This window comes from Diabrotica virgifera, chromosome 4, assembly GCF_917563875.1.
Source record: "Diabrotica virgifera virgifera chromosome 4, PGI_DIABVI_V3a".
Classification (NCBI taxonomy): Eukaryota; Metazoa; Arthropoda; class Insecta; order Coleoptera; family Chrysomelidae; genus Diabrotica; species Diabrotica virgifera.
In genome coordinates, this window is record NC_065446.1 from 91205015 (window position 1) to 91226146 (window position 21132).

Below are 21132 nucleotides of genomic sequence, written 5' to 3' on the forward strand. Positions count from 1 at the left end.
AATGGGGGGTTCTAAAGACTTTAAAGTTATCCCCCACCCTACCTCCAGGAAGTGGTGTGGAGGGTCATATTTGGTGTTGTTCGATAGGTTTTTGAAAAATATTAAACACGTGTTTTTTGGGTTTTCATTTGGAAGTGTATTTTTCGAGATATTAGACCGTTTCTAAAATTTACCTACCTATGGTATCACGATACATTGTTTTTCCGATTGTAGCGCCATTTATTCACAATTCGAAAAAATGATCCAATAAAAATTTCTTACTTTTACGCAATGAATCAAAATCTGCAATAAAAACTGGGCATTTCTATTTCAGATTTTAAAGTTACCCCACCACACCTCCAGGAATGGAGTGGGGGACGTGTTTGGTGTCATTTGATATATTTTTGAAATTTGTTGAACAAGCATTTTTCAGTTTTTCGATCGGATGTTGACTTGGCGAAATATTCGACCGTTCCGCTACTTTTGGGATACCCTGTACAAAGGACATTCTAACAACGTATGTAATATGTTGTAAATCAGCTACAAAACTTACCTGCGGTCACTGATCGAGTACATCTGCTCTTTACCTCGTTGCTCACAATTCCAAAAGCTGATAAGTCTGGAAAGAAAAAATCTGCATAAAATACATGATAAATGTTACGACCTAATGAAAATATAGACATACCAAAATAAACTACCTATCTTATCATTTACTATTTTATTTGGGAATAAAGCCACAATTTAAATTTAAAATTCATTTATTTGACGTTTCGACTTCCACTTCATGTAAATAAAATTTATTAATGTTTTGTATTTTGAGAACGATTTCCTAAGTGGAAATCGAAACGTCAAAATAAACTTAGTTTAAAGTCAAGTTATGGCCTATTTCCAATAAAAATAGTAAATTGCATTATTATGCAACAAGCAAAAAGCTACAGTAAGTTATTAAATGGCATAATTGCATCACACTCGCTGTCAGAGCTTGGTTTCATATGCGTGGCCACTGGCGCTGTAAAGCACCATTTTTTTCACTAAAGGTGAATTTTAAATGTTATTTAGTATTACTTGATCATTGATGGAAGGATGTACTGAAGTGAGATTAATTGGTCGAAAAATTGCGTCATTTAATTTTTTTCCAAATAATATCTTTGAAACCATATTCTTCTTCAGATTCTTTGGAAGTAGTAGGTGTTAATATAAAATTAGTTCTATAAAAATTAAATCAAATAAAAAATAGATATTACTTTGAAGAGTATAATTTGATCGGAAACAATCGGCTTTATCCATTCGGTGTAATTGATGGACTTTTATGCACAATGTAGGAGGTGACTTGATTGTGTTCTTTGTATATATAGGGTGATTGATTAGTGGGGTAAAGTTACGTACATCCTTATAGTAATAGATAGCTATAAACGTTAGTAACAAAAATTGTAGCCAACTTTGTGATTCACATTTCAAAATTAATTAGAATGTTACGATAACATAGTGGCAGACCAAACTTATGTTTTTTTTTTAATGGAACACCTTGTATTTTATTTTATATTCGAAATCTTATTAACGTCTCCATTACAAAAATATAAAGGTTTGTTATGTTATACATGGTATTTACAAAGTTATAATCAATTTTATATGAAAATTTTAACAAGTTCAACTCACTGTATAAATAAAAATAAGCACAAAATCAATGGATTATTGATGCCATATTTTTTTATTTATTGTTAAAATTTTCATAAATGATTGATATTGCTAATTTTCTTTATATTGAATACAGGGTGAGTCAAAACGCAAGTACATTATTTTCTCAGTAATTTTAAATTGAACACCCTGTATTTTATATCACTCTCGAAAAGTACCATTACCGTACTTCAATTTTTATATAACATTCCCTATGTATAAATTTACTAGTTTTCGAGATATTTTCATTTTTTAGGGCAAATTATTAGTTACGTGTCTAAATCTTTCCAAATTTTAAGTAAGCCATGACTAAATTGTCTAAAACTGACAATTTACGATTACTGATTATCAATCTGGTAATAAATGTAACAATGTAGCAAATAAAGAAAAAACTATAATTTATTAGTAATAAATTTTAAAAAACACACAATCACAATATTGAAACAATTAAAAACTACTTTTGTATGTAAGTGTACCAAATAAAGAAAGAAACAGTTATTTATGTACCAAGTCAGTAAAGTGACTCTTTAACGAACGAGTCTTGATATTACGAGAAGAGCGAGGCGAGTAACAGACGAGTTCGATAGTCTTTACGTGGTGCATACAAAATTTTATCGCCAACATAATTTGATTGGAAATCAACGTGGAATTCCGATGATTCACACCTTAAAGTTGACGACTACGTAAGAGTTTGGGCTCTGTAATAATTTAAAAATAATATAAAATTTATAAAATAAATTGAATAAAAACCTGTCGTTTATTTAACTTCTTTAAAATCTCATTATAACACTACACAATTTTCTTAATTTGATTATCTTCATTATTTCATAAAATTAATCATCTTTAATTTTAATAATCCCTGAATAAAAAACTGGAAAATGAAGTACTGAAAGCTTGACAGCTTGAATAATGCCAAAATATATTTTATCTACAATTTCACTTTCTACGATAATTTGATATTGGTTTTAACACTTACTTGCAATTTACAATTTAAGAATTTTTTTAAAATTTAGACGTCATAATAATTTCATGATAGTGATGACAGATAACTTTTGCAATATGGCCGCTTTCGATTTTTAATCGATAGTTATCAATATTGAATAATTACTAAATCGGTAAAGTTTTAGTTTTTTTTATATGAATATATTTACAAAATACTACAGAACTTCACTTTTTGACATAAATTTTTAATTGATAATAACGCAAATTGTGTACACTATTTTTAATAATTAAAGTAAATAAATTTTAAGTTCACTCAAATTCTCGACATTCGATTACTGCCATCGACCACTTACATTTAATCTGGGTTAATTTGATAAATCGCGGCAGGTACAGTAAAATTCTTCTTTCAGTACAATAAAGTGTCACTTTACTGCCGCAAATGATGGCAAACGAGTACAATAATGAATGACTTTAGTGACGGTTGGCGATAAAATAATTTATTAGTTATAAATTTTACAAAAAAAACATAAACACAAAATACAACATTTTGTGAAAACAGTTAAAAATGACTTGTATGTATATGTAACAATGTAACAAATAAAGAACGAAAAGTAATTTATCAGTAAAAAATTTTATAAAAAAGAACATGAACAAAAAATATCTACAACATTTTTGACAAAATTAAAAGATACTTTTAATAAAATATTTTAAATATTTAATTATTACATAAGTTGTTCAAAATGACCTCCTAACACATTTATGCATGCCTAAAAACGGTCATTGAATGAATTACTTGCATTACGAAGCATTTGTAAATTAACACTTCAAAATACACTTTTTATTCTATTTTTAAAGTATGTAACCCCAAAAAAATCGGTCCAGTTTATTAAATTCTGGTGATCTGGATGGCCACGCTACTGGTCCATGGAAAAATGAAAATATCTCGAAAACTAGTAAATTTATACATAGGGAATGTTGTATACAAATTAAAGTACGGTAATGGTACTTTTCGATAGTGATATAAAATACAGGGTGTTCCATTTAAAAGTACTGAGAAAATAAAGTTTTGACTCACCCTCACACACACACACGCTCGTATCAACCCCAGCCCCGGGGGACATGTGTGTTCCAATGGAAAAGTGGAACCCACATGTCCGAAGATCAAACCGGTCACACCCCGTAATGGAGTGGTACCTATCTGACCCCCAAGCTATACCTCCACCCCTCCCCATCTAAGGACATACCGAATGGGGAGGCGTTGAACTTAACGTTACTTTTGAGGCCCTGGGTAGTTGGACATCCTTTGTATTACTTCATGTGGTTAAACCACATGGTTTTAGCGGTAGCTAGAAGAGCTTTTCTCCCTATTAATAACTTGAATACTCACCCTGTATTCAGTATAAAGAAAATTAGCAATATCAATCATTTATGAAAATGTTGTCAATAAATGAAAAAATATGGCATCAATAAACCATTGCGGTTGTACTTATTTTTATTTATACAGGGAGTTGAACTTATTACGATTTTCATATAAAATTGGTTATAACTTTGTAGTTAACTAAAATTTTTGTTACCAACTTTTATCGCTATGTATTACTATAACGGATCTACGGAGCTTTACCCCACTAATCAATCACGCTATAGAATAAAAACGAAAATATTAGTATCTTTGTTAGATATCTCTGCTATGCTAATTTTGTAATACTAACCATAAACTTTGTCCGAATCTGTATATATAAAATATATGTATTATATTCCATGTGGTGAGACCGTTCCCGTCTGGAAAAATTTCTGATTCGCTTTCTTTGTGGATTCGTATTCAAAAATGTCCCCTTTAAACAAATCTGAAGGGTGCCGGGCGGAATTTTTGGGCAGAAATTATTTAAACAATTTTTTTAAACAAATACAAAAGATCAAGTTGTTTTGCTCCGAAACATATATTTTTAAGTTTTGTTGGTCATTCTAAACAAGAAAGGTATCTTGTAAATTTTCTCAAAATTTGATAGTTTTCGAGTTATAGGCCATTTAAAATATGAAAAATGCGAAAATACGCATTTTCGAGGCCTAAAAACTCATATTTGAATTAGTATTTTTGACGTTGCCAGATACTTAAATTGAAGTTTAAACATTCAGCTTCAAGATCCTAAAGAGTGATTGCGTCTAACCTTAATTTAAACCGTTGTTTTTTAATTGTTAAATATGCATGTCCATCCGATTTTTTTGCTGGTGCGGCGCGCTATATTTCAAAAATCTCCAATTTTCCTCCGAAAAATATTTTTTCTAGATTCTTTGGGACATTCTAAATAAAATAAGTTTCTTGACATTTTTTTCAAAAGTTAAGAGTTTTAAAGTTATAAGCGATTTCCAAAGCGAAAATCCAAAAATGCGTTTTTTTGGCATTTTTTGGATTTTAAATCGCTTAGAACTTTAAAACTATTAACTTTTGAGAAAAATGTCAAGAAACTTATTTTATTTAGAATATCCCAAAGAATCTAGAAAAAATATTTTTCGGAGAAAAATAGGAGATTTTTTAAATAGAGCTCGCCGAACCGGCAAAAAAAATCGGATAAACACGCATATTTAACAATTTAAAAAACAACGGTATAGATTAAGGTTAGACGCGATCACTCTTCAGAATCTTGAAGCTGAATATTTAATCTTCAATTTAAGTACCTTGCACCCTCAAAAATACTAATTTAAATATGAGTTTTTAAGCCTCGAAAATGCGTATTTTCGCATTTTTCAGATTTTAAATCGCCTATAACTCGAAAACTATCAATTTTTAAGAAAAATTACAAGATACCTTTCTTGTTTAAAATGACCCAAAAAGCTAAAAAATATATTAAGAGGAAAACGAATATAAACAAAAATCTGCATTTATCTTTTCCATTTTTACTCAGTTCTGAGTGTTTAGAAACTGTCTTTCGGTCCTTTTCCTAGACGAAGAGAAGGTAAATGCGTGGCCTAAGTGTCCTTCTTGCTTTCTCCTATTTTCGTCGTCTCTGTGATTATATATTGTAAAATCCGGAGATACGGGATGCAGCCAGAAAGCAGTTTATTAACGAAAAGTCTTGGATTTAAAATATTGTTTACTGTATTTTATTTCAATTATTCTAATTGTTTAAAAGGTAGTAAACTTTGTATCTAGGGCTTTTCGTTTTCCTCTTAATACGAGAGATGTCGCTAGAATGCGTCTCAAGAGGTGGAACCATTGTTTTCGCGATGGTTTCCCTTAAAATAGTCAGATTGTTTATATTCCTTCAGATTTGTGACTGCATAGCTTCACTGATGAGGCATGAGGATGCTGACATGGCTATATGGAGATGTTGGTCCAAATCTGAACCGAATATAAACAAAAATTTGTATTTATCTTAAAAAATATATGTTCCAGAGCAAAAAAGTTGATCTTTTGTATTTGTTTAAAAAAATTATTTAAACAATTTCTGTCCAAAAATTCCGACCGGTACCCTTCAGATTTGTTTAAAGGGGGCATTTTTGAATAGGAATCCACAAAGAAACCGAATCAGAAATTTTTCAGACGAGAGCGGTCTGACCACATGGACTATTAGAATTTATTTCTAGCCCCACTTCATCCAGTTGAGCGAAATTTGGTCGACCTTTCATGATTCAGTATTTCTACTCAACATATTCAAAAGAGCAGTAAAACATCTTGATCTGTTGCAATAAACTGCAATTCAGTAATAAATAGCCTCGTTACCCATTACTTGAGCATGGTCCCTCAAACATTTTACGACGAGAGTGACTTGAACTTGTCGGATATATTTAAAGATGCTAGTGCCGACTGTAAGATTTATACCATGCACGATTTAGAGAAGGCCAGTCCATTTTTGGAATACCATTATCTTCAAGATACTGTTTTACAGTCCTTACCGTGTGTGATCTCACATTATATTGCATTAGCAGAACACCATTGTCCATAAACCCAGCATATATGGAATCACATGATTTTGTAGGATCTCCGTTATGTATCTTTATGTTGTTAATACGCCTCTTTCAATCAAGATGAGATCCGTTTGTGCCTCAAAAAATCCCCGCCCAAAACATTACTGAGTCACCACCAAAAGCAACCCGGTGTGAGGCAGTATAACGTTCTTCGGCACTTCTGTACACCTAATTTTGACTATCGTTACCATACACTGATACTCTACACTCCCTTAAATAATACTTTCTTCCAATCGTGTATTGTCCAATTGACGTGTTCACGGGCAAATGTAAGTCTGCGTTTCTTGTGAGCAGCAATAAGTAATGGCCCCGCTGCTAGATTGCAAGCTGGCCAAACCCAGTTCTCTTAACCTTTTTCGGGCAGTAGAAACGCTGATTACTGTTCCTTGGGCTTGATGAATATGCCTTTGGAGCATTCTAGCAGTCTGCGTCCGGTTTCGCAATGCAGCAATAATAAATACGACCTTCTCTAACTCTACTCTTCCTTTTGGCACCCGCACCGGGACGCTGTTGAGGAGATCGTGTCTCAAGAAATCGTTGGTAAGTTCTAACATTCAATTAACATTGACAACAGAGTTGAACATTAAATTGTCTTGCCACATCCCTTCGGCTTGTTCCATTTTCCAGCAATGTAACAATCTGAAGAGACTTTCGATATTTTTCCAACGTTATTAAGAAATAAACTTCTCTGCAAGGAGGCCAGTATAAAATTAAGATATCTCAGAAATTCTTTAGAATACTACAATAGTTCACACAGTTCTATAAAACCATCAATTCCGTGAAGCTTCGGTGATTCCTAAATAATTAGTTTTGAGAACTTTTATGGTTTAATAGATCTTGCGAATTTATGAGAGAATACTCTTTACAGGTCAGTCTAGCTCAGTAGACGTTACAATTAATTTAATTCATTTTGTTTAATTATCAAGAAAGATCAAATTAGAACAAAATGGAGACATATTTATATAATATATAAAATATATGTATGAGAATGATTTTTCTAGCCACACTTCATCCAGTTAAGCGAAATTTGGTCGACCTTTCAAGAATCAGTAGTTCTCCTCAACATATTCAAAAGAGTAATAAAACATCTTGATAAGTTAGTGAATAAACTGGAATTCAGTAATAGCCTCGTTACCTATTACTTGAACATAGTCCCTCTAAAATTTTACGACGAAAGTGGCTTGAACTTGTCGGATATATTTGCAGCAGTGGCGGCTGTTCCTATGAGGCAGGTGAGGCAGTGCCTCACCAGTATATCAATCGACTATTTACGATATTTCGATATTTCATCATCAATTCTTTAAATACAATTTAACTTTTTGAAATTTGCTAAATAATTTAATTATTATTATAAAACTTTATTTTTATTATAAAGTACGGCCCTGACCCGTTCTTCATAAACACACCGATACCTACTCTACTCAAATTATATAGCAGAGGCACTGCCTCTGATGGTGCCTTGTCTAGCATATTACGGAGCCGACGCGCGACGGAGATCGGCCGGCAGCATGACAGAATAATTTTTGGAAGCGGGATTAAGTATCCTTTCAGAGGCAGGCAAAAATATGCCTCTAGCGTGGTTTTGCAGTTGTAGGTAGTTTGTTAGAGCAGTTTGTTCTAGTTACGTGTACTTACTATTAGTATAAGAGATACAATAGATGTTTAGAATATGTTATCATGCTCTGACTGGCTGAAAGCCATTTGCCAATGTCAATTAAATAAATAAATTAATAAAAAAATTAGAAATTATGATTTCTTTCATAATAATTCATTTACTTTTAAGCACGCTGTTTATAAAATAAATAAAAAACCAAAAAAATAAAATTTAACCATTAGTTTATTTAACATAAAACAACAATCTTATAATATAACCGTAATTTGCTTACTTGCTTGTTTCTATTTCCGTCATAATAATCCTCAAGTGTAGTGTGCCTCACCATCTTGTACTATCACGAGCCGCCCCTGATTTGCAGATGCTAGTGCCGGTTGTAAGATTTATACCATGCACGATGTAGAGAAGGCCAGTCCATTTTGCAATACCATTATCTTTACGATACTGTTTTACAATCCTTGCCGTGTGTGACCTCACATTATATTGCATTAGCAGAACACCATTGTCCATAAACCCAGCATATATGGAATCACATGATTTTGTCGGATCTCCGTTATGTATCTTTATGCTGTTAATATGCCCCTTTCAATCAAGATGAGATCCGTGTGTGCCTCAAAAAAATCCACGCCCAAAACATTACTGAGTCACCACCAAAAGCAACCCGGTGTGAGGCAGTATAACGTTCTTCGGCACTTCTGTAGACCTAATTTTGACTATCGTTACCATACACTGATACTCTACACTCCCTTAAATAATACTTTTTTTCAATCGTGTATTGTCCAATTGACGTGTTCACGGGCAAATGTAAGTCTGCGTTTTTTGTGAGCAGCAATAAGTAACGGTCGCGCTGCTAGATTGCAAGCTGTCAAACCCAGTTCTCATAACCTTCTTCGAGCAGCAGAAACGCTGATTACTGGGCTTGATGAATAAATATCCTTCTCGAAAAAAACGACCTTCTCTGACTCTTGTCTTCCTTTTGGCACCCGTACCGGGACGCTGTTGAGGAGATCGTGTCCCAAGAAATCGTTGGTAAGTTGTATGCACAGTTTATTTAAACATTGAATTGACATTGACAACACAGTTGAACATTCAATTCTCTTGCCACATCCCTTTGGCTTGCTCCATTTTCCAGCAATGAAACAATCTGAAGAGACTTTCGATATTTTCTGAAGAGACTTTCGATATTTTTCCAACGTTATGAAGAAATACACTTCTGTGCAGGCAGGGAGGCCAGCATAACATTAAGATATCTCAGAAATTTTTTAGAACCCTACAATAGTTCACACAGTTCTCAAAACCATCAATTCCGCGAAGCTTCGTTAATTCCTAAATATTGAGTTTTGTGTATATTCTTACGGATTTGTGTGTTCTCTTAAGTGCGATGCCACATTATGCGTTTTGACCAGATGCGTTTTCACCACATCCAGTTAAAACGCAGAGTGTGACAGGTCGATCTGGTTGTGTTGGAAACGGATGCGTCTTGAGACATCGTTAAGCGCTTACAAACTGCACCAGACTAAACGCATAGTGTTACAGGTCGGTCCGGCTGCGTTGGAAACGGATGCGTTTCTACCGCGTCCGGTCAAAACGCATAATGTGACATCGCACTTAGAGGCTCCGTGTATCTTATCAGTAGACATAACAATTCATTTAATTTATTTCGTTTAATTAAGAAAGATCAGATTAAAAAAAATGGAGAAATATAATATATAAAATATATGTATGAGAATGTTTTTTCTAGCCACACTTCATCCAGTTGAGCGAAATTTGGTCGACCTTTCAAGATTCAGTAGTTCTCCTCAACATATTCAAAAGAGTAGTAAAACATCTTGATAAGTTAGTGAATAAACTGGAATTCAGTAATAGCCTCGTTACCCATTACTTGAACATAGTCCCTCAAAAATTTTACGACGAGAGTGGCTTGAACTTGTCGGATATATTTGAAGATGCTAGTGCCGATTGCAAGATTTATACCAAGCACGATGTAGAAGTTTTAAGTTGCGAAAGTGGTGGAAAAGTTTTTTATGAGGTAGCGTATAAACTTTAAACCATGCATTATTTGCTGCTGTTACGGGAAAGATATTTACGATTGTTAGACGTATTAAAAACTTTATTAGTTCTTACTATGGTTTCGATAAAATATTTCGACCGATTTTATTGTTCGCGAAAGATTGAATTGTTAGTTTTGCAGATTTAATTTGAGATGACATCTTTAAGAATCGTATACCGGGTGGTGAATCGTAAAGCGGGCCATAGGAAACTCAATGTAAAATTCTAAACTGTTAAATTCCTGCCTCCCTAATTATTTTACATCAAAAGTCACGGAAAGCTATTTGTAGAGGATTAAAATCTGCATTAAAAACAAAAGTTAAAAACGTACAACGAATTAAATACATTCCAAAATTTTGAAAAATGATACATTTGCCACATTAGGTATGTGTCTAAAATTTAGGCCCACGTTACTATTTAACTGACATTGCACACTATTGATTGAATAAAACATCTTTATTATTAATACTTTCTCGTCAATTGAGGGTATCTTATCAACTTTATTATGTTTTAAAAAATAAACGATAAAATAAAAATTTTGACAGTTCAAATATTGTTAATATTATTAAGTTCATTGTGACCGAACGCAACCGTTACACATCACGACATTGTGTGTGGCCTAACTTTGGCGTCTAAGTCTAAAAAATTTATTATATTTTTACAAAATTTTGGAATATGTTTAGCTCGTAGAACAATTTTAACAGTTATTTTCAATACAGATTTAAATCCTCTACAAATAGTTTCTTATGTGTTTTGATGTAAAATAGTTAAAGAAGCAGGAATTCAACAGTTTAGAATTTTACATTTTTTTTTATTTACAAAATTTCATCAACCACTAAGGGTCATTAGCATGGTACAATAATTACATAAATGGCTAAAATGTTACATTAAATTTTGTGAACGAGTCTTGCATTTCTTAAAAAGTTTATAGTTCTGTCGTTATTTAACCCGTTTAGGCACTCTTTGGATGTAGTCGGTAATCCAACTTGATGTCGCTCTAGGGTGTATAAAGGGCAGTCCACTAGCACATGTTCACTGTGGTTACACTATCACAACTGTAGCAAATGGGAACTTGTTCGCCACTTAGAAGGTAATCGTGTGTCAACTTCGTGTGGCCTATACGCAACCTAGAGATGCATACTTGGTCTCGTCGCTTTTGTGGGAGATTGTATACAGCTACCTATTCTTTAATGTTCTTCATAGATGTCTCTGAATTGCTCCAGTGAAGTTGCCAATTCTCACTTATTTTGTTTTTAAAATGTTGCTTCAGGTCGCTATGAACGCATTTAGTGACTAATGTTGATTGTGGATTTTCTGTTGCCTCCCTTGCTAACTGATCAGCTTTTTCATTTCCAGTTATACCACAGTGTGACGGAACCCAAAGAAATTTAACAAATCGATCGTTTTCTTGACATCTCATTAGTTCTGACTTTATAAGCAATAAGATGGGATGTTTTGCGTATAACTGTTTCATAGAGCTGAGGGCACTTAAAGAGTCGGTTATTATCAAAGAATTTTTTATGTTTTTATTGTTTACAAATGTTATTGCTTGCAAAATAGCAAGAAGTTCTGCTGAAAATACGGTTGATCTAAGGGACAGTGAGAAGGAGAAGTCTTGGTGTAAAGTTGTAAAAGAAGCCCCTACCCCATTGTCAGATTTAGACGCATCTGTAAAAATGTGGAAGTTCTTAGCAGAGTTTAATTTCTCTGCTGCTTTCTTTTTAATTATACTATGTGGTGTGTCATATTTGTCGTGGATAGTAAGACTTGTATCACAAATAGGCAGCTGTATTCTCCAAGGAGGTTGATGTTTAAGGTTAGTTACATTGTATGTCTCACGAAAAAGTATGTTTAAGCTATTTTGTAATCTCTGTATCCGGATATAAAACGGCGGACTTAATCTTTGTGAGGTGTTAAATGTCGATGTGAATCTGTCGGCAAACGTGTTTTTAAATGTCGGTATATGTGGATTAGCCGACAATTTAGCTGCATATACAAGGCTGAGGAAGTTTCTTCTTAGTTGGAGGGAAGGTTCACCTGATTCACAGTATAAACTTTCAATCGGGCTAGAATGATGAGCTCCCAGCGCTATTCTTATCGCTGTATTATGTACAGGATCTAGTAATTTAAGTATTGGTGCTTTGGCTGAATTGTAAGCAACTGCGCCATAATCTAGTTTAGAACGAATAAGCGTTCTGTAGACAGTTATGAGTGTTTGGAAATCGGCTCCCCATTGTTTGCGAAATATGCTTTTTAATAAACTTAGGCCATTTTGAGTTGTTTGTCGAAGATGAAAGATATGATCTTTCCAGGTTAACCTATGATCTAATTTCATTCCTAAAAAGGTAGTTGATTCAACATAAGCAATAGGTAACGAGTTTAAGGTGAGATTAGGTGGTAATATGATGTTTTTTGGGTTCTTGCTAAAGAAAATTGCTTTTGTTTTGTTTGGACAAAACTGTAGACCACATCTCTCTGACCAATTTTCTAGTTGATTGATAGAGGCTTGTATATATCTGGTAAGTGTTAAAACATTTTTCCCTCTAGAAAATATGACAAGATCATCAGCATATAAGCGTGCTTTTACTAATGAACTAAAGGATTTAGAGATATCATTAATCGCAATAAGGAACAGTATTACGCTTAGTGTAGAACCTTGTGGGATACCGTTAGTTTGCGTTGTTGGCTCTGAAAAAACATTATCTACACGAAGTCTAAACTGACGAAATTTTAGAAAATTTTTTATAAATTTGAGGATGTTACCTTTGATTGACCATCTGGATAAGTTTTTTAATATGTCAGATCTCCAAATTGTATCATACGCATGAGTTATGTCAAAGAAAACTGCTAAACACTCTTGATTGCATCCAAATGCTTCATGAATCTCGGATTCTATATCAACTAGATTATCTAAAGTAGACCTTGATTTCCTAAAACCACTTTGAATAGGGGTAAGAAGTTGTTTATCTTCTAGATACCACAGTAGTCTGTTGCTTACCATTTTCTCCAGAATTTTACATATAGAACATGTCAGTGAGATCGGTCGATAGGACTCAGGGTCTGATTTACTTTTCCCATGCTTAATGACTGGAATAATAATTGACTGGTACCAACTATCTGGAAATACATTTTCTCCAGAATTTTACATATAGAACATGTCAGTGAGATCGGTCGATAGGACTCAGGGTCTGATTTACTTTTCCCATGCTTAATGACTGGAATAATAATTGACTGGTACCAACTATCTGGAAATACATTTTTTTTCCAGATAAAATTGTAAATTTTTAGTAAGTATTGTTTACCTTCTTCTGGTAATGATTTTAAAAATGTAACTGGAATGTTATCAGGTCCAGGACTGGTATCTTTTATACAGTTTAATGAATATAGTAACTCATCCATTGAGAGTATGGCATTAAGAGGAGAATCTGTATGATCCTCTAAACTCTAAATCTATGTAAGTGTTCTCTAAATTTTGTTTGTGTATTATGGACTTAGTAGAGATACTGTCATTACTGGAGTGTCTTAGATATGTATCAGCTAGTAGAGCAGTTATTTGTTCTTTCGTCGAGCAAGTAAGATTGTTATATTCTAAATAATGGATTGTATTGAAGGATTTTTTACCATTCATTTTATTAATCATTTTCCAAACTTCGGAAATAGGAGTAGATGAATTTAAGGACGAGACATATGTTTTCCACGCTTCTCGCCTACTTTTCTTTAATATATATCTACAGTAGGCTCTCTTTTGCTTATATTCGAGTTGGTTTTGAAGTGTAGGAAATTTTTTAAATTTGTAAAAAGAACTTTTTGACTCTCTGATTGCTACTTTACATTCTTGATTCCAACAAGGGACTGGAGGGTGTTTTTTTGGAAATTTTATAAAACCTACGGATAATTCTGCAGCTGTTGTTATAAGCTGAATAAAACTGGAAACTATATGATTAATACTTGCATGGTCATCGCTGGGAGGAGTTAGCTCAGATACGGATCGAGATATTAAAGAAGAATATAAAGACCAGTCGGCATGTTTTAGATTCCATTTATTAGACGGGATAGAAGAGGGAGTTACATTATTATTTGTTATTAATATTGGGAAGTGATCACTTCCATGTAGATAAGGTGTTACTTGCCAAGACAGTCCAGGTTGTAAAACAGGGTCACATAGAGTTAAATCAATCGCTGAACCGCCACCTGTAGAGACATTAAATCTTGTAATACTACCGTCATTAAGTAAGTTGACATTAAGGTTAGTTATAATTTGTTCAATTTTACGCCCTAGACTATCTGATTTACTTGAGCCCCATAGGACATGATGTGCATTGAAGTCGCCTAAAATAATTCGTGGTTGAGGAATTTGATTAAAAAGGTCTGATAATTCGCGAGCTGAAAGATCAGTACCGGGAGGAATGTATATATTGCAGATGTTTATTTTTTGAGGTCCTTTCAGAGATATTGCTATAACCTCTAATTGTGTATTTAAATCTATTATTTCAGTATTATATTGGTTATGTACATAAATAGCTGTCCCTCCACTAGCCTGGTTTGCATTAAGTCTATTTTTAATATATGGTGTATAGTTTTTTAGTTTATAAAATTTCTGCTGTTTAAAGTGTGTCTCTTGTAGACAAATGATGGACGGTGTGAATTTTGACATTAGTATTTTGAATTCTTCTAGACGGGTGTAAAACCAGTTCAGATTCCATTGAATTATGGAGTTGAATGTTTTTAATTAGTGGGTGTGTCGCTAAAATCTGTAGAAGAATAGTCATCCTGTAGTTTGCTAAGCTTCTTCCTCAGTCTTGTACATCGAGATTTCAAGTATCTATGTGATAGCACTGGATAAAGCTTTTTTAACAGATCTATTAACCCTTCGATATCATCCGTGTATATTTTAGCAATACTAAGTGGATCTGGAGATCCGTGAGCGTTTTCAAATAAATCTATTAACTCTTCTTGACTTAAACAGCTACTGTTCGACTTATCTTGGAAAAATTCACTGTACAGGTCGTAAGATCTTCAGCTACGTTATGATGGGTTTGGAGATCTGTTTTTGTTCTTTTGTGTTTTGTAATGGGTTCTTTAAAAGGACTTCCACCCTCTGTTTCAGGAGAAGTTAGATCAGAAGCATTTCTTTTAGGTGTTTGCCCTTCTGTTTGAGTTGCTGCTATAGTTTCATTTGTTTTAACCGGTTCCGTCACCATTGTTTGGGAGTTATCGAAAGATGTAGAGTTTTTTGGTGCGGGTGAAGTGATTGTTGCAGTGGAGGTTTGTGGTGCGAGTGCAGTGAGTGTTTCAGTAGAGTTTTGTGGTGCGGGTGAAGTGATTGTTTCAGTAGAGTTTTGTGGTGCGAGTGAAGTGATTGTTTCAGTAGAGTTTTGTTGTGCGGTTGAAGTGGTTGTTTCAGTAGGTTGTGAATTACTGATATGTTTAGTAAGTACGGGAGAATTTGCTGTTGGTTGAGTTTTATTTTGTAGTGAACTAATAGATTGATCACATTGTGATTGGGAAATGTTTATTGTATTGTCATCGGTGGATTGATTATTAGAATTTGGGCATCGAGATGCTAAATGATTAGTTTGTTTACAAATAAAGCACGTTTGTTTTTCTAGTGAGAAATATATTCGGTGGTTCGATTGATCGTGGTTAATTAATATTGAATCGGGAAGATTTTCAAGATTTTTAGGGGCTATATAAGTAAAACTTTGAAAACTAATGATATGCCTAAAACTAGGATTTGATGTTCCGATCCGTAGAAAATCTACTGGTGTTATTTGATAGATTCCTATCTTCTTGAGTTCATTTTCTATGACGTTATGTGGTATGGAAGGAGGTACATTAGAAATTATTAGTTTTTCATTTGGAGTAATTAGCTTTCTAGCTTGAATGCGATGTTGATTTACTATTATTATCCCATTGTCTGTTTTCAAAAATGTTTCAACAATATTTTCTGAAGTGAAGTAGATGCATATACGATCATTAACAATTCGGGATATTGCAAGTATATTTTTGGGGTCAACACAGTTGGCTACAGCATTCAGGTAATCCTCGATTTTTGTATTTGGAACTGAATTTAATACAACCGCTTGTTTTTTTGGAAGGGAATAATATACTGGTAGGTTCATTTAAAACTGTTGAATATAACTTTGGTGAAGTAGTATCATTTTTGGGAATTTCTTGTTGAGGAAAAACATTTGATGATGAAGCTTCGTTCATATTGATCTACGGAACCTGAGTACGGTCCTTACACCAACACGCAATCATTGGTAATAAGTCGATTTAACTAAATAAATTAAATAACTTACAGTAAATGTCCAAGTATCGGTAATTTTTGTCGATAATTTACACTTTTCACTTTTAGTACTCAACGTTTATAAACAAACCGCAAAAACTAGTTGTGATTAAACTAATTAGGTGTTGCTTCGTTGAATGCTCGAAGACGAATCAGAATTTTACATTGAATTTCATATGGCCCGTTTTTCAATTTACCACCCGGTATATGTATTGAATGAAACATAAGTTTATTCCTAATGAATAAGGACAAAAAAACTATCTGTTTAGATAGTTTTTTTTTCTTTTTTTTTTTTTGTTTGTTATGGCATGGACTTTATGTCAATCAGCCAGTCACAACATGTGTAATTTATGTACTGAAATAAAGAGGTGCTACTAAGCTAAGGTAAGCTAATTATAGCCTCCTTTCAACATCATAGGTGTGTTCAAAAACGATCTAAAAAAAATTAATAATAATAACAATAAGATAAGAATAACAAAATAAGAATAATAATAAACAAGACGGTGAGGTCCTCAAAGTTCCATATCAAGTTTTTTCTTTGTTTTTATCTAGTGAAAGTGTGAAGAATCTTATTATTATAGGTTTTAGTATTAAAGGCCTTAGTCTTCTTTTTATTCTTCTTCCTCAGCTCTCCTATTACGCTTTCCCTCTATGCATTGGGCTTCCTCTCTTTCTCATATATCCTACTCATCAGTTGCTACTCTACAACTAACTCATTAACTCCTTTTTGTCCTATAGGGCCTTCCAAACCTCCACAGGTATCTTAGCAGGTCCTACTGCTTTACCATTATTTATCCTCTTTAAAACCTCGACAACTTCGTCTCTCGTTATTACCGGTATCACATTTTCATTCGAGGTCCCGCATCCTCTGTGTCTCCTCTGGTGTTCTTCATTGAGCATCTTTATAAAGTACTTACTCATATCGTATTTGCTTCATTTCAACATCAGATCTTAACACTCTTCCATCTGTACTCTTAATCTGCCATGTGTCAGTCAAGTGCATTGATGACTTGCCCCTTGTGTATAACCTTTTCATCCCCCCTTGTGTTTCCAACTCTTCATACAGTTTTGCAGACGATATTTCCTTAGCAGTAGCTATATCGCGCTTTGCTACCTTGTATGTATCCTCTTTCTCTAGCTGTTTCTCGCGTTTTTCTTTTCCCTAACTTTCTCATGTTCTTCCTCATTTTATCGCCAAGTTTCTTTGTCCCTAGGAGGTTCCTTACCAAATGTTTTCCTAGGACTTCCTCTCCTACTCGTATCAAAACTTTGCTGTTGGATTCCTCCCAGCCATTTACCGTATCTTTTCCCACATACTCTTCCAGCAATCTATTCTTAAGGACATCCTAAGATTTCTTCCTAAAACCTATCTTTTAAGTTTCTTACGTGAACAATTTAATTGTTATAATGTTAAAAATCATATACAGTTGAGTCCGCGAGTCTTTACCCGTGCGTCATTAATACCTGGCGAGATAAAACACATACTTTTTATCTAGCATCATTCTCTTCCACGCATGAAACTAATGACAAACCAGCTACCGCCTGTTATTAAGTAAAAACGCATGTTATTTTTATGAACGATCTAGACTCGGTGCATTGAAAAGAGATAGGCAAAGAGAAAGACGATTGGGTATGTTTTCACATATTTTAAGTGCAATTTCTGACGTTTTGGTTTGTTTACTTTTGTGGCTGTCAGTTTGTCGAATTTGTTGCTGTTATTTTGTCTAATTTTTGCATTTTGAAGTTTTTATAGTATACAAACAGTTGTTTTCACAACTAATTTTATATTGGAGTTAGAAATTTTATGATAAGTTTATGTTATTTTACGATAAATTTTGACAGAATGCTTGTGTTTAATGTTCCGCCAAAGTGAATAAAATAACAAAAAGACAATATGTTATCGATTTTTTTTATAAATTGTTTATTTATTTATTAATCAATGATAATAAAATAATTTATTAATCTACTTCAAATGTAGCTGTAATTATGCACCAACATTTTAAAGAAAAACTTAAATTTGACATTCTATTTATTTGATAACGTCAAATTTTATACTATAACCCGTGATCGGAATAATATTCACTTTCTGTCACTTACTGTTGGGTTTAGTAAATTTCCGACTTATTTCGTACGCTTTAAATGATGACGCACGGGTAAAGCCTCGGGGACTAAACTGTATGTTACATAAGGAGGCATAAGAATTTTAGAAAGGCTAAGCTGGGGCATGGCACAAAAACAAGGTTGGGAAACACTAGAGGGTTTGTAGGTTCGCTGCAATACATAAATTCAATTAATGGCAGAGTATGTTGAATAATATAATACTTTTGACTTTCAAATTCTGATTGCTTCGATTCACTCCGTGCATGACTGACGCGACACCTAGCGTCGTCACGTGACATTTTTGGCGACCACAATTTGAAGTTAAGCATTATGATAAATACATATTGTGAAGTTGCACATTATTAATAATTAGTTTTTAACCCATTAACGCCCAAGTTTTTTTTTATTCAAAAATCTTTACTTTAAGGGTTAATCTGATGAAAATGTGAATAATTTAATCCAAAAAAACAAGTTTTTCGGTTTCCTGTCTTTTTTTTAAATATATGGTGTTACCATATGGTAACGCTGGGCGCTTAAGGAATTTTTAGGATCGTTGAAACCAAAATTTTTAATTTTTTTTAAATATTTATTTGAGAATATTTTCATCGTCTGGTGTGGTATCCTATAAAACAATTAACACACAATCCAACGTTGCATTTTTTACACATTGTTCGTCCAGATGTTGTACATCTGTCTCCAGCACATCGTCTTATACTGCTTGATGTACCAAATGGTCGAAGCGATCAAAACGAAGATCTGGCAAGTTCTGTCTATGTAGACTAGGTCTTCCTGTTTATAAGGGACGACTTCCATATCTTGCGAGAAGAACTTTGGCCAATTCTTTCCTAAACGATAGCAAGGATATATTTTTTTTTATACAAATGCCATGAATTATCGACTGCAACATCTAACAACCATGTTATAATTTGCCAGTACCATTTTTTACTCCAAATTGCTACTAGGTAGGTTGAAACATCTTGATCCATCCAGTCGGTACCCAACATATTTTGTTGTATTCAGCAATATAGTGAGGCCGACATACTTGAATGTGGCCTTTTTCTTCATGAGAAAATCTTTTTACCGTGCCCAATGCTGAACCATCACAGCTCGTAGATGCTATTGTAACAACAGAGTTATCTTTCCATCGCACCAGTAACACTATCACTTCTGCTAACAAAAATCCACGACTGAAAAAAAAATAAGATTATGACTCGGTAAGCGCCCACCGCAACCATATGGTAACGGCGTACTTTGACTATTCCTACCGAATTCGCTACATTTAATTGTTGATAAAATACAACAATTTATAACAAGTTGGGGTATATTAAACTTAGATTTTTTTAAATATGCAAATATAGTTACTAGAAGACTATCAAAAATTGCTTACGCAAAACGGATGTCCATCTTTTTCTATAAATTTAAACCACACTGTCATATTATCTCTTGACGGTTGAGAAAAGGCTAAAATACGAATCCGTTACGTTTTATGGGTGCCTGAAATATTCCTAGAAACGGTAGTTCTCAAAATATGTGGCTGACTAATTCCATGGGCATACCGCAGAATTTTTAAAAATCATGTGTTTTACGTTACCATATGGTAACGCTGGGCGCTAATGGGTTAACGATACTTTTCCAATTTATGTATAAAATGGATGTAGTATTGCTGGGTTTCTAAAAATGCATCCCAATTTATCTTTTCAACCCCAAACGGAACCAAAAAGGGAAAAATATATCCTCTTTTTAAACTAGGAGTAGTACTCAATTGAAATTTACCGCGCTCTAATGCTTGTTTGTAATTGGTCCAATCGCAGGCACGTTTACTCCACTAAATTATTAAATTTTGACACTATTAACATTTATCAAATTTTGACACTATCGACTTTTAAATTTCTTAGGTTAGTTAATTACATCGGCGATTTTTTGTCTTCTCAGTTATTTCTTTAATTTTTAGATTTTTAGTACGCATTTACATACAAACACTGTTTTTAACTCTTTAGCGAATTGTTATTAGTCTTAAAGGTTGTCATATACTGACTACTGGATCACCGTCGAGGGCCGACATGGTCAACCAAAAAAGAATAGGTCTGGATCCCGCGTATGAAAAAAAAGTTGATTAATAGCAAACTAAAAATTTGTTAATAGCTTAAGGGTGTCTAGTCGGACAAACTTTGATATATTATTATGGGAACACTGGAACAGGGGCAGTTTTAAGTGTGGAACAGGTTAAAAATTTGATAGGGTCAGACCACGAAAACGGCTAATGTATTTTGTCCGACAGAACAGACTTAAACTCTCCGAACAGAGATTAAACTCTCATGCAAAAATCAGACTGCTATTTATCATTAAATGGGCGTTTTAATGAGTGGAACATGTAAAATATGTCAAATGACAGGAATTATGACAGGTGATAAATAGCAGTCTGATTTTTGCATGAGAGTTTAATCTGTGTTCGGAGAGTTTAAGTCTGTTCTGTCGGACAAAATAAATGTGCCGTTTTCGTGGTCTGATAGGGATGGCGGTTTTT

The 21132-nt window shown here is 33.6% G+C and overlaps 2 protein-coding genes across 3 annotated transcripts in view; one reads left to right on the plus strand and one right to left on the minus strand.

The window, feature by feature from the left end:
- Positions 1 to 21132, minus strand: part of LOC114337611 (uncharacterized) — a 1328959-nt gene that overhangs the window by 1219291 nt on the left and 88536 nt on the right. For both annotated transcript variants that reach the window (XM_050648259.1, XM_050648258.1), the window contains exon 2: positions 533 to 598. The gene's annotated coding sequence lies outside the window, so the exon portion shown is untranslated. The remainder of the gene's footprint in view (positions 1 to 532; positions 599 to 21132) is intronic.
- Positions 1 to 21132, plus strand: part of LOC114327231 (cilia- and flagella-associated protein 206) — a 102091-nt gene that overhangs the window by 52290 nt on the left and 28669 nt on the right. The window contains exon 6 of the mRNA XM_028275777.2: positions 9912 to 10199. Within this exon, the coding sequence (XP_028131578.1) occupies positions 9912 to 10199 (288 nt within the window). The remainder of the gene's footprint in view (positions 1 to 9911; positions 10200 to 21132) is intronic.